The sequence below is a fragment of the Hydra vulgaris genome, chromosome 09, assembly GCF_038396675.1.
Source record: "Hydra vulgaris chromosome 09, alternate assembly HydraT2T_AEP".
Taxonomy (NCBI): Eukaryota; Metazoa; Cnidaria; class Hydrozoa; order Anthoathecata; family Hydridae; genus Hydra; species Hydra vulgaris.
This window is the reverse complement of record NC_088928.1, coordinates 10,984,464-10,996,666: the sequence shown is the minus strand read 5'-3', so window position 1 is coordinate 10,996,666 and position 12,203 is coordinate 10,984,464. Positions and strand designations below refer to the sequence as shown.

The window sequence follows — 12,203 nt, the reverse complement described above, 5'->3', positions numbered from 1 at the left end:
TTATTTTTTCTGAAAAAGTTGTATGCTGTAAGAACAAGTAAAACTAGTAAGCAATTGTTGATCTATATAGTATTTAAACAATTTTATGTATTAAACAAAATAGAGTGCTCAATGTTCTTAAAAGAACAGAGCAGTTATAAAGTAGTAGAAAATCACTTAACAAATTTTTTTTTCATTTTAACACTGTGTTTCATTAATAAAAACTCATCAGAAATGAATGATTAAATTAATAAAACTTCAATTTATACCAAAAATTAAATAAATAAATTTCCACACATTTGTGGAATATGCTGACACTATTATAAAAAGAATTCTTTAGAATTGATTACTTTTGCTTTTTTAAAAAAATATTGTAATGTAAAAATAAGTGCGCTCAAATAATAATGTAACTATTATTTTAGCTTACTTATTTTTATAGTTTTTTAAGAGAAACTTATTTTTGTGCCTGCATTTAAAATCAATTCCAATTTTTTGTTTAACAAACATTGTTGGTTTGCATGTGTAATAGTTTCAAATTTTTCCTGTAGGAATAGTATTCATTTTTTAATATTGTTATATGCAGGTGCTTATTTAAGGATGGACCAATTCTGTATACAATCATCGATATTTTTATCTCTTAATTCTCATATATATTTTAACAGCATGATGTCTTTTGAATACTTTTTATTTTTAAAGGATTGCTTATGATTGATAAAAACATAATTTAAAGACGCTCAAAACATTATACATGATGTATTCAAAACATGATGCATGTTGACATCTGATAAAGATCTGAAATCTTTCTGATTTTATTTTGTTTTGTTTTTTCCTGTATTACGATTTGTAGTGTTCACCATGATCATGCAAATGTGTCCGAGCAAATCAAACTCATGCAAAACTTATTTGATTGTAAATTGTGTTGGCTTTATTATTCAGCGAAATTAGTTCAGCAAGATTTACCTTGTAGTTTTAATTTTTTAACATTATCACTTGGTCCTTTTTTTTTCATTTTCTCATCAACTTTTTCCTATAATTCTTTGCCATCAAAATATAGGTTCCGTTTCTTTTGTTTTTTGTACTGTTTTTCAAGTTGTTTTTTTTATGGTTGGTTTATAAACAGCTGATGTTGTTGGTGATAAATGTTAACATTAGATTTTTCTGCTAATATTTGGCATATTTTGGCTCCTTTTCTTGAAGTAATTTGTGTTCTTTCAACAATGTCAACAGCAGCATTTTTTTAATTATATTTCCATTTTGGCTCATCATCACTTTCTGACCTTTTAATAGAAAGTGTGTATATCACTGTGATTATCACTGTGATTTCTTCTAATGGTTCTGTTTCTTTGGCTTCAGCTGCTGTCAATGCTGGTTCACATTTTTTTTCTTAATTAAGCTAACTTTACTGGATGAACTATCTCATTTTCAATTATGTTTGTACAAAAACCAAATTTCTTTTAGATTCCATTGGAACCTTATAAAATCCTTGTCTTCATTGCAAAGTCACAACCCATTGACACATGTGATATCAAACAACTGAATAAAGTTTACTTCATCATGTCTTTTTAAATTCTTATCCTTTTTTTAATTAGTTTTCTTACTTTTTATGTTGTTGATTTAGCTAACATTGGAAAACTTAATTCAGCAAGTTTAGCTGATATTAATTTTGCTCTCTCAGTTCTACTTTTTGTTTCATTGTGTTTTGAGCTTATTTCTATTTGCTCTGTTGGCATTTTTTGTAAACTCATTATGTTTTGTTGAACCTTGTTTTCCCTACTTTTAACAGCATTCTGAAAATGTTTGCCCTAAAAGATTTTGTTCTATGATTTTTTGCTTGATGACTGGGAAGTTTAAAAAATCGAATTATGAATACTTTATTTAGAAATTTATGAAAGTTTAATATAACATATGATAAAATATCACCTTAGTGAAAAGCGTAAACTTATTTGCGACAAAATGATATAAAAATAAATTGAAATTTTAATATTTTTTAATGATACATAATATTTTTTAATATTATTTATACATCAAACTTTTGAGAGCATGTGTGCCATTACTAACTTTTTAAAAACTTTTTTGTGTCAAAATTTTAAAATTAATTAAACTATAAAAAGCTTAAATTTTTATTGCTTACAATATTTCTAAAAATTGAGATGAAAATTTTTATTGCTTACAATAATTCTAAAAATTGAGATGAAAATTTTTATTGCTTACAATATTTCTAAAAAAATTGAGATGCGATAGTTGGAGCTTTTATATTTTTTGATAGCAATTATTCATTTTTATGTGTTGACATACAAAAATGATCTTATCCTTATGTTGGTTAATACAATTTAAAAAATTCACACCTAGTATCTATATGTATATGTGATAAATATATATATCTATATGTATTTGTGTGTGAGTATATATATACATATATAATATATAAAATTTATATATGCCTATAATTGTTATTATATTTGTTTATATACAATATAATATTTAGATTTTTATATTAAATGTTAGAAATTTCTTTCCGTACTTGGCAATGCGGTGGAGAAATGTATATAATACCGTGTTCGCGTGTTGGGCATGTATTTCGAGATAGACACCCTTATAAGTTCCCAGGAGGAAGCATGAATGTTTTCCAAAAGTTAGTTTATTTTTGTTAATATTTATAAAAATAAATTGTTCTAAAAATTGTTTGAGTTTAGTCTTCATAAAATTTTTTTTGTAGAAATACACGACGAGCAGCAGAGGTATGGATGGATGACTACAAGAAATACTACTTTGCTGCAGTTCCTTCTGCTAGATACTCACTGTTTGGAGAGTAAGTTAAGAAGTCAATAGTTTTATTTAATGTGTATTTTTATAACTTATTATCAAAATCTCTTCTTCAGTATTCGCGACCGTCTACAGTTGCGAAAAGATTTGAGTTGCAAGTCTTTCAAGTGGTATCTAGAAAATATTTATCCTGAGCTCAAGTAAGAAAAATAAAATATATTTGAAAAACCATGTATTTTGTATTTTAATGTATGATAAAATGTATTTGAAAAGCATTTTATCATGAATTTCACAATTTTTTTTTTGTTAAGCGAATTATAGTTTTTTATAAATTTCAGTGCAGATTTTTCTCATAATGTTTTACAAAGTTGTTTCTTTTAACAATCATTTAACAATCTTTCAATATTTACAATCAAAATCAAGTCATTGAATAATGTAAATATTGTAAATCAATCACTCAAAAAATTTATTGTTTACAGTGACTAACTTACAACACAGTCTAGCAGTTTTAATCCAACTTATGATTGTGATATTGTATTTTAGAGTGCCTGATGATGATGTAATTAAATATGGTCAAATAAAATATAAAGTTTCTGAAGATTGCTTAGACACAATGGGTCATATCAAAGGTGAAGGGATAGGCCTTTTTCCCTGTCACGGCCAGGGGGGTAATCAGGTAAATTTTTTAAATTGACTTTTAGAATACCGGATGATGACGTGACATCCTATGGACAAATAAAATATAAAGGTAGAGAAGACTGCCTTAATGTAGTGGGTGAAAAGTCCAATGTTGTTTTAAGCGTCCTTCCTTGTCGTGGAAGTGGTGGAAAAGATGGAGATAAACAGGTAGAATAACAACCAGGGTAACAACTAGGACATGACAAGTGTTTTTTGTTTGTTAATAAGAGCAAAAGTATTTTTACTATTATTAAAAGTAATAGCTTACAATGATTACGTATTAACTATCTAATATTTATTACTTTTTGTTAGTAGTATTGATATTATTTTTAAATTATCTGTGTTTATTTTTTAGGATTGGTCTTGGACAAAATCAAATCAGATAAAACATGAATCGCTTTGTCTCTCTGGAATCAGTAAGAAAAGTGAAGAAATTGTTCGAATGGTTCCTTGTGTTGCTACAGATAACTTTCAAGTAAAATTGTTTCGATCATTTAATAGTTATTATATTCATTAGTTATTACTTCATTCTTACGGTCTTTTAACTGTTGGAATTAGGTGAAGCCATCGATATATTATTGTGAAATATTTTACAACGGTCTTAGAATAATTATATATAACCTAATTTTGTAAAATTATAAAAATTTGTAATTTTCAATTTTTTGGTTAAATAAATGGATATTATATATTAAGTTCACTTTATTTATAGAAATGGAAATATGATGAAAAAGCAGCAGCTCTTGTCAATCTTGGCTCTAATCTTTGCCTCGATAACTACAATGTTGGAAAAGAGCTTATGCAAACAGAATGCAAAGGTCATGATACGCAATCTTGGAAGTTAGCATTTACAAGCACAGGATAAATCTGTTTAATTGAAATTACTAACTAAAATAAGGTCTTTTGAAATCAATAATTAAAAATAGGCCTTTCGAAATCAATAACTCAAATAAGCATCTTTGAAAAGTTTTTTGAGTCTTCATCTACACATCCCAATTAACATCCGAGTTAATCCAAGTAGAAACTAGTTGATTAGATTATTTACACTATTGTCACTTTTATTTCTTTTCTTTTTTAAATTATTTAAACATTTATATTTTATAACGATAAAAGCCCACTAATTAAATAGGTAGTCAATCTAAAAGGTTTTTTTTTTTTAGTGGATTCTATTCAACCTCTTGTTATTTTATATAACTTAATTTACCTTTTTTCACTTTTATCTCGCATAAACGTCTTATCCAACAGAAAAGTCCACCCAAAAGGTTTTTTAGAAGTAAAAGCTAAAAAGTTATTGGTTTATAAGTTTTTGAACACTAAAATGTAACATAAATATGTAAAGTTACATTTCTTTACATATTTAAATATTTTCTTCTTGTCAGAGGCGAGATTATCGTGTTAGATGTCTAATTTTGACATGGTTTTTAAAATAAAATTTTTATTAATTTTATTTGAGGTATATATAAATAGGTGAGATAACAATATTTTTTGCTGATTATTCAGATGGAATACTATCGGGATATTTTTTAAAGCTGTTGTTAATTTATGACGAATTTAAGTTATCATTTTGTAAATTTTTGATAATGTCATCCTTGAAAACCAAGTTAAAACTTGTTATATTAATGTATATGTAACTGCTTAATAACTTTTTGGGAAGATAATCAAGTAAAAAAATATTTTTTTTTTTACTTTTAAATTTAAAATTACATTAAACCTAAAATTTTATGTGCAAAATTTTAATGGTGTTGTAACTTGTGATTGCACTTTATTTGGCTAACGACTGCTTTACCAAAAAATATCAAAAATGTGTTATTTAGAGTGTAGTTGCGTAATTTAGAGTGGAAATACGTAGCATATAAAACTAAACTCAAAAACAAACGTTTTGAATGTGCTTACTACTTTTTAAAAAAATGACGCATTTAAATTATTTATTTTTTCAAATTATAAACAAAATTTATATGTGATTTAGTATGATTTGTTCTAGATTTAGCATAATTAAAACAGTTTCTAGAACAAGATTACTTAAATCTAGAATTAATTTTATTTGAACAATTTTAATAACAAAATTAAACTTGTCATTAAAGATATTCCGATATTAATCATTTCTAATAATGATCGGTTTAGTCCGGTTAACTTCTTTTTTGATAGTATTTCGAGACGATCTGAAAATAAAAAACATTTGATCAAATTAAAACTATATTACTTAAGTAAAACATTGTTTTACTATGCAACTGTTCGGGAAAAAGTGTGATTGTTAGCCATATCGTCACGATCATTTCGCAACCGCCTATAGTCATTTTTGGGGGGTATTGAGTTAACGAATGAAATGTATAGTTTAGATAGTCTTCTGTTATATGACAAATCACATATATCTTGAACCAATCATAAAATAGTTAATTTAATTTGCGATTGTGAAACGATCGTGACGATTTTTAATCGTAAGTTTTTATAACTTAAGTTACAGCATTAAACCTTTTAGTTTGAGCAAAAAACTTCCAATCACAATTTCTTTGGCCATTTTAGTTGAAATGGTCAATCCCACTTTAATTGAATTTCTTCACTAATGAATTTTGGTTTTTCTAATCAGTCTACATATGTTGTACTTTAAACGAGTATTGAAAAAAATTGTAAAGATTTGCATCATTTCTTCATCTTTAGTATGTTGTTTAAAAAAAAATTTCTATAAAAGTAAAAAACCTTTTTTAATGCCCTTAGCATTTCAACTACTTATATGTTATCTTAAGTACCCTGGTTGTTTTATCCATTTTACTAGTATATTTCTAAAGTCTTTAAGATGGCTAACTTCCAGACATGAAGCATTTGATATGTTAGGAATTTGAGAACGAAAAAACCCTGAAATTTCCGCCCCTGCCCCAAACGTGAGAGCAACAACTTTATAAAACATTTTTTGTACTACTCTGAATCAGACTTATATTTATCGATGCATTTTAAGTTTCATAGTATATTTCAGCGTTCAATAAATATGACTTGATAAAGTTTGAACCCCCATAGTATATATTAAATAGTATATATTTCATAGTATATATTTCAGCGTTCAATAAATATGACTTTATAAAATTTGAACCCCCATAATACTTGATAAAGTTTGACATAATGACTTTATAAAGTTTGAACCCCCATAATTATAAAGTTTGAACCCCCATAACTTTATAAAGTTTGAACCCCTATAGTATATATTATATAGTATATATTTCATAGTATATATTTCAGCGTTCAATAAATATGACTTTATAAAGTTTGAACCCCCATTTTTTGAACTTAAACTTGTCGATGAATAAAAATCTAATTGAGAATAGTTGAAATAAATCTTTTAAAACATTTTAAAACATTACTCGAAAACCATCAGTGAATGAAATAATAGTAAAACTCAACAGTTTTAAAGATCATGTATACCAATATAAGGGTATATATAATCATATATACCAATATATATGTTGGTATATGATCATATATACCCAAATATCGGTTATATGATCATAACCATGATTACATATACCCATATATGCATATATATGATCGTACCCATGATATATACCAACATTTGATACTCATACGACATCTTTTCCAATTAACACCATTCGATCTTTCATTATTCTCTTGTGCTTGACCGTGAAAGTACCTTTTTTAGTAAATCTTTATTAGATAGATCTCTGAAAATTTATATTAAAGTTTCGTGAATTTTTTTAAATTTATTTGAATATGCATGCTATATTTTTCTATACAATGTTATTTCCGAAGATATTGTTGGCTTAGCTTAGGAACAGTCACAAATAGTCAATAAGACTAATCCAAATTAGCGTCCGTTTTTGACCAACATTTTTGCGTACAGAAGTAGTACTTAAGTGCTGAGTTGGCGGTGCCAGGATATGAACCCATATCGTACAATAGTCCGGGGTTTAACTTTTCGTGTGACGCTATTTTGTACGACAAATGGCTAATAGAAGGCTCAATTTTTTTTTGTTTAAATAAATTAGTTAGTTTTAGACTGCCAAAAGCACCAGCTCGTCTTTGACCGTGGAAAAAATCGATGGCAAATGATATCATTTTTAATGTTAGAGTTATAGAAAAGTATAACTTGTACGAATTTCTTCATTTTGTAAAGATTATCAACATTTTGTCGTATGACCATACCATAATAGTTTTGTAAAAAATTAATTGCTTTGTCTGACCAAATTTAATATCAATTAGCCTTTAATATCTAAGATTTTGAAAAGTTTCCATTCGCTTTTGAACGTGACTAACACATTCAAACTTCTCAATATTTATATCGCATAACCCAATTGAATACTTATAAATTGCAAAAAAATAGTTGCAAGTATTCTGAATATGGAATAGCATGCAATATGGAATAGCATTCTGAATATGGAATAGCATCCAAAACTATAAAACATTTTTTAAAAACAAAGAGTACGGTAAAATAGTTAAACTTCATGAAGTTTCTGATAAAAATAAAATTTTTAAACTAGATAAATTTTTTTTTTCGTAAAATGAACATCAAGATAATGGCGGATGAATAGAAAATTGCATTTACTCAGCGTTTTTGGAATTAATGTTCAGCTTTACGCGAATAAAAACTTTAGCCAACTTCTTTATTCACGTAAAGCTAAGCAATTTACTCCAGAAAATGATGATTAATTCAGCCTTACGTGAATAAAAGTTTAAAAAAAATTGCTGAAGTTTTTATTCACGTAGAACTGACCAATTACTGAGTAATAGCAAATACTTTTTTTTATTCACCCGGCCCATATTCTTAGTTTTTATTTGTTTGATTGTCTTTTATTTTTTATATTTAAAAGAATTTGTCAGTATATTTGAATGACAATCGCTACAATTATATTGATGTTATTTACTTTCTTGATTTAATAGAAATTTTATGAAAACTTTGATTTATTGTGCTGGAATTGTACGTAGTACTTTTAGAATCTTTTTTTATTTTTAACTCATAAAGCTCACATAGGGGCTTTACGAAAAGATTACGGTGACTTTAGTCATCCGTATCTTTTTTGAACTCCTTTGTAATTATATATTTTATAATATGAACAGGAAATTTAGAATAATTTAAAAAAATAAAAATTGCCATATCGTTTTGAGGAAACAACAGCAGAAAACGAGTTCTCAATACATGAAGTGTACCTTAAGTTATTTCTTAACAATAACCAAGAAAATAATATCAATGCCCCACAGAATTCGATTACTTTAGATATTTTTTTATGATTATTATCACATTTGTGAATAAAATTTCAATGAAGATTTCAAGGCTTAAGGGCTTTAATTTTAAGTAAAAACAAACTGCATTTTTTTGAAAGAACAATGACATCTAAGCACTTTTAAATTTATTTTGAAGTTATTGTTTCAATCCCATTTAGTGATTGATGTCCAAGTTTATGCTAGGGAAAGTCATTGTAAGCGCGTACAAACAATGTGTATATAATAAAACCATCATTTGCACGCGAAAAATGTTTCAAAACTTTAATTAAGGTCATGGCACCCCCTACCGTGAAGAAGCACCTACCGTGGTTTATGAAAAAATCTGTAGATTTTTAATGTTTTTTTTTTTTAATTTTTTTTTATTATTGTTTTATACAAAACTAACTTATTTCAATAATAATATATTTTTAAAAAGATATATTTTTAAAGATTTGAGATGTTCTTTTACTTGCAAATGATTTGTTATTGCTTTCTTAAGAAAATCTTTAACAGTAAAAAAAAGTTTGTCTAGTTTTTTTTATGGATTAAAATTTTTATATTTTTTTCGATTAAAGTTTAAAATAGTTGTAAAAACATTGATTATTTTAAATTTTATCAAAAAATATTATTATTTATTGTATAACATTGTTTAATCCTTTACACGGTAGGTGATTACGAATATTACAATAGTTGGCACTTACCGTTTATAAAAATATTTTATCGGACGTGTTTTATTTTGTGAAGTTTTCTCTATAAAAAACCACTTAAGTTAAACTAAATTACCAATTAAAGGTAATTTAACCCTAGGGAGTATTTATTTGATATGAATATAGGAATACTTTATTTATTATGTGAAATGAATTTATTTATTATGTGAAATGAATTTAACCCTGGGGAGTATTTATTTGATGTTTTTTATACTTTATTTATTATGTGAAATGAATTCGATAAGAAAGATCCAAGGTTAAAAAAGAAAAAAAATATTCAAAAAAGCTATTTTATTCGGAAGAACAACTGCATGCAGCACTTAGAGCTTTAAATAAAGGTGAAAAAATTTTATGTGTCAGCAAAAAGTTTAATGTTCCTGAAAGTACCTTACGCGACAAATTATCTGGTAAAAGCCAACCCAAACGGCAAAACTCTGGCTTTAAATCATATCTTGGAGAAGAAATAGAGAATGAATTGGTAGCTTGGTTAATGCAGTGCGCTAACAAAAAAGTTTTGCGATAACAAAAAAGTTATTAATTAAGGCCATACAAAATATAGTTAAAGGGCGAGGTATAAAAACACCATTTAAAGATTTTATAAATTTATGCGCCGTCGTAAGGAATTATCGCAAAAACGAGCAGAGCATATTAGTAGAGCAAGAGGTCTTATAACTGAAGCATCGATAAGAAAATGGTTTAATGAGGTGTATGAATTGTTAGGCGATGATGCGCAATACCTTAATGATCCATCTCGTGTTTTTAATTTAGACGAAACTGGTTTTGAGTTAGCACCAAAAACCGGAAAAGTAATTGGCATTAGAGGAAGAGATGTTTATGAAGAATGCAACATTAGCGATAAGGAAAACCTTACAACTCTATTTTGCGTAAATACAAATGGTGAATTTGCACCATCATTAACATTGTACAAGTATGCTCGAATGCCAAAAACTGTTGCTGTTGCTGCACCACCAGGTTGGGGTCTCGGTTAAAGTGACAGCTGCTGGATGACCGCCGAATACTTTTATGAGTACTTCACAAATGTGTTAGCGCCATATTTGAAATCTATTAATACACAATTACCAATACATATGTTCATGGATGGACATCGCTCGCATCTGTCTAAAGAGCTCATCATGTATTGCTCCTCGGAAAGAATTCATTTGATTTCGTTGTTTCCTAATGCTACACACATCTTACAACCATTAGATGTGTCAGTTTTTTGGCCAATGAAAAAAAAAAGGCAGAACATTTGTCGGCAAATTAAATTGGATAACGATTTTAATGAAATTCGCAGAGAAAATGTACCAATGTTGTTGAATAATTTTGTTATGGATCCAAATATGAAGAAAAATATTATTAACGGATTTAGGTCGACAGGAATATTTCCATTTAATGCAAACAATGTTGATTATAAAAAAGTAATACAATGTGTTAAATTGAATTCAACAATTGATAATAATGAAACGAATCTTTCAAGCTATAATAATGTGGGAAACGTATTTGAAAACAACGTTGCACCTGAAGTATTGTTCCAGTTTGAAAAAACTGGAAATAAAGAATGGAAAGGAAAAACTGACTTCAGAGAATTATTTAATTTTTGGAAAAAATTTAAATTTATTTAAATTTTTTCCAAAATTTAAATAAATTTAACAAACCATAAATTTAATAGAAGCCAAACAAACCATAAATTTAATAGAAGCCAACAATAATTTATCGAACAATGAAATCGATAAAGAATCGTATTTAGATATTAGCAGTACGCAAAATGAAAACGTATCTAGTAATGTTAGCGAATTCGGAAAAATTATAATAATTAATGAATCCAGTGACAGTAAATCAGCAACAGATCCACCAGGTTCAAATAAACAAATAATAAAAGATGTAATTTCATTACACGACTTTCTTTTATGGCCAAATCAACCAATCACAAAAAAAAGGCTGACGCAAGTCGAACGATTACCGAGCGTTGTAACTTCATCCAAATGGGTAGAGATTCAAATAACTAAAGAAAATGCAGAGAAAGAAGAAGATATCAAAAAAATTGAACGTTAAAATAAAGCTGCCGAAAAAAAAGTAGTGAAAGAAAAAGAAAAACAAGAAAAATCTAAAAAAGAACAAGCTGTTACAAAACAAAATAAAAGACAAAAAAAACATTTAAAAAAAGAATTTAAAAAGAAAAAAATTTTAAATTCAGAAAAAAGCTTTGGTGGATAGTTTTAGAACCAATGTCTTCTTTGTTTTGTAATCATTTTAAATCTATATATTTGTTTCCCGATTTAAATATATAAAACTAAAATTAATATATACGATTTTTTTCATAAACGGTAGGTAGAGAATCGATTACGGTAGGTGGTACTTTATCACGGTAGGTGAAGAAACGTACTAGATCTTACAAAAAATTAAAAATAACATTAAAAAAATAACTTTACTCAAATTCGAATTATATAATTTAGTTAATAATTGAGTAAAAAATATTAATTCGAAAACCCTAAATAAAAATCTGTTATTGTTTTGGAGTTAAGATTAAAATAAAAATTGAAAATTTTTCATTTATAATATGAGAAATCATAAACTTATCTACAAATGCTAAATTCAAGCAACAAAAAACCCAAAAATTTTGTTTAAAAAAAAATAACAAAACTAAGAAAAAACAAAATCGAAAGCTAAAAACATGAATATTGTGAAAAAGTTAAAAACTTAAAAAATTCTTATAAAGTACACTTTGATAACTTAGAAGTAGCTTTGAAGTATATCATAGGTCCCCAATTTGCTGTGGATAAGAGATTGTTAAAGTTTACTTAAGAATTATTAAATATACGCTAATTAATTTTTACAAGTTCGTAATATTTAAGTGTAAGATGGATACTGCATCAC

At 26.8% G+C, this 12,203-nt stretch overlaps 1 protein-coding gene across 3 annotated transcripts in view; it reads left to right on the top strand.

Annotated features, from left to right (window-relative positions):
• The window catches only part of LOC100213223 (polypeptide N-acetylgalactosaminyltransferase 2), a 44,513-nt gene extending 39,489 nt beyond the window's left edge, over nt 1–5,024 (top strand). The window contains exons 8-13 of one of the 3 annotated variants that reach the window (XR_010640638.1): nt 2,485–2,611; nt 2,696–2,788; nt 2,859–2,942; nt 3,286–3,588; nt 3,776–3,895; nt 4,130–4,314. Coding sequence is in view for 2 of the 3 variants with exons in the window: in XM_065804708.1 (XP_065660780.1) it covers nt 2,485–2,611; nt 2,696–2,788; nt 2,859–2,942; nt 3,444–3,588; nt 3,776–3,895; nt 4,130–4,282 (722 nt within the window). In the remaining variant the exon portion in view is untranslated. Of the gene's footprint in view, nt 1–2,484; nt 2,612–2,695; nt 2,789–2,858; nt 2,943–3,285; nt 3,589–3,775; nt 3,896–4,129 lie in introns of all 3 variants that reach the window. The other 2 variants (XM_065804708.1, XM_065804709.1) reach the window with 2 other exon arrangements.
• Nucleotides 5,025–12,203: the final 7,179 nt, after the last annotated feature.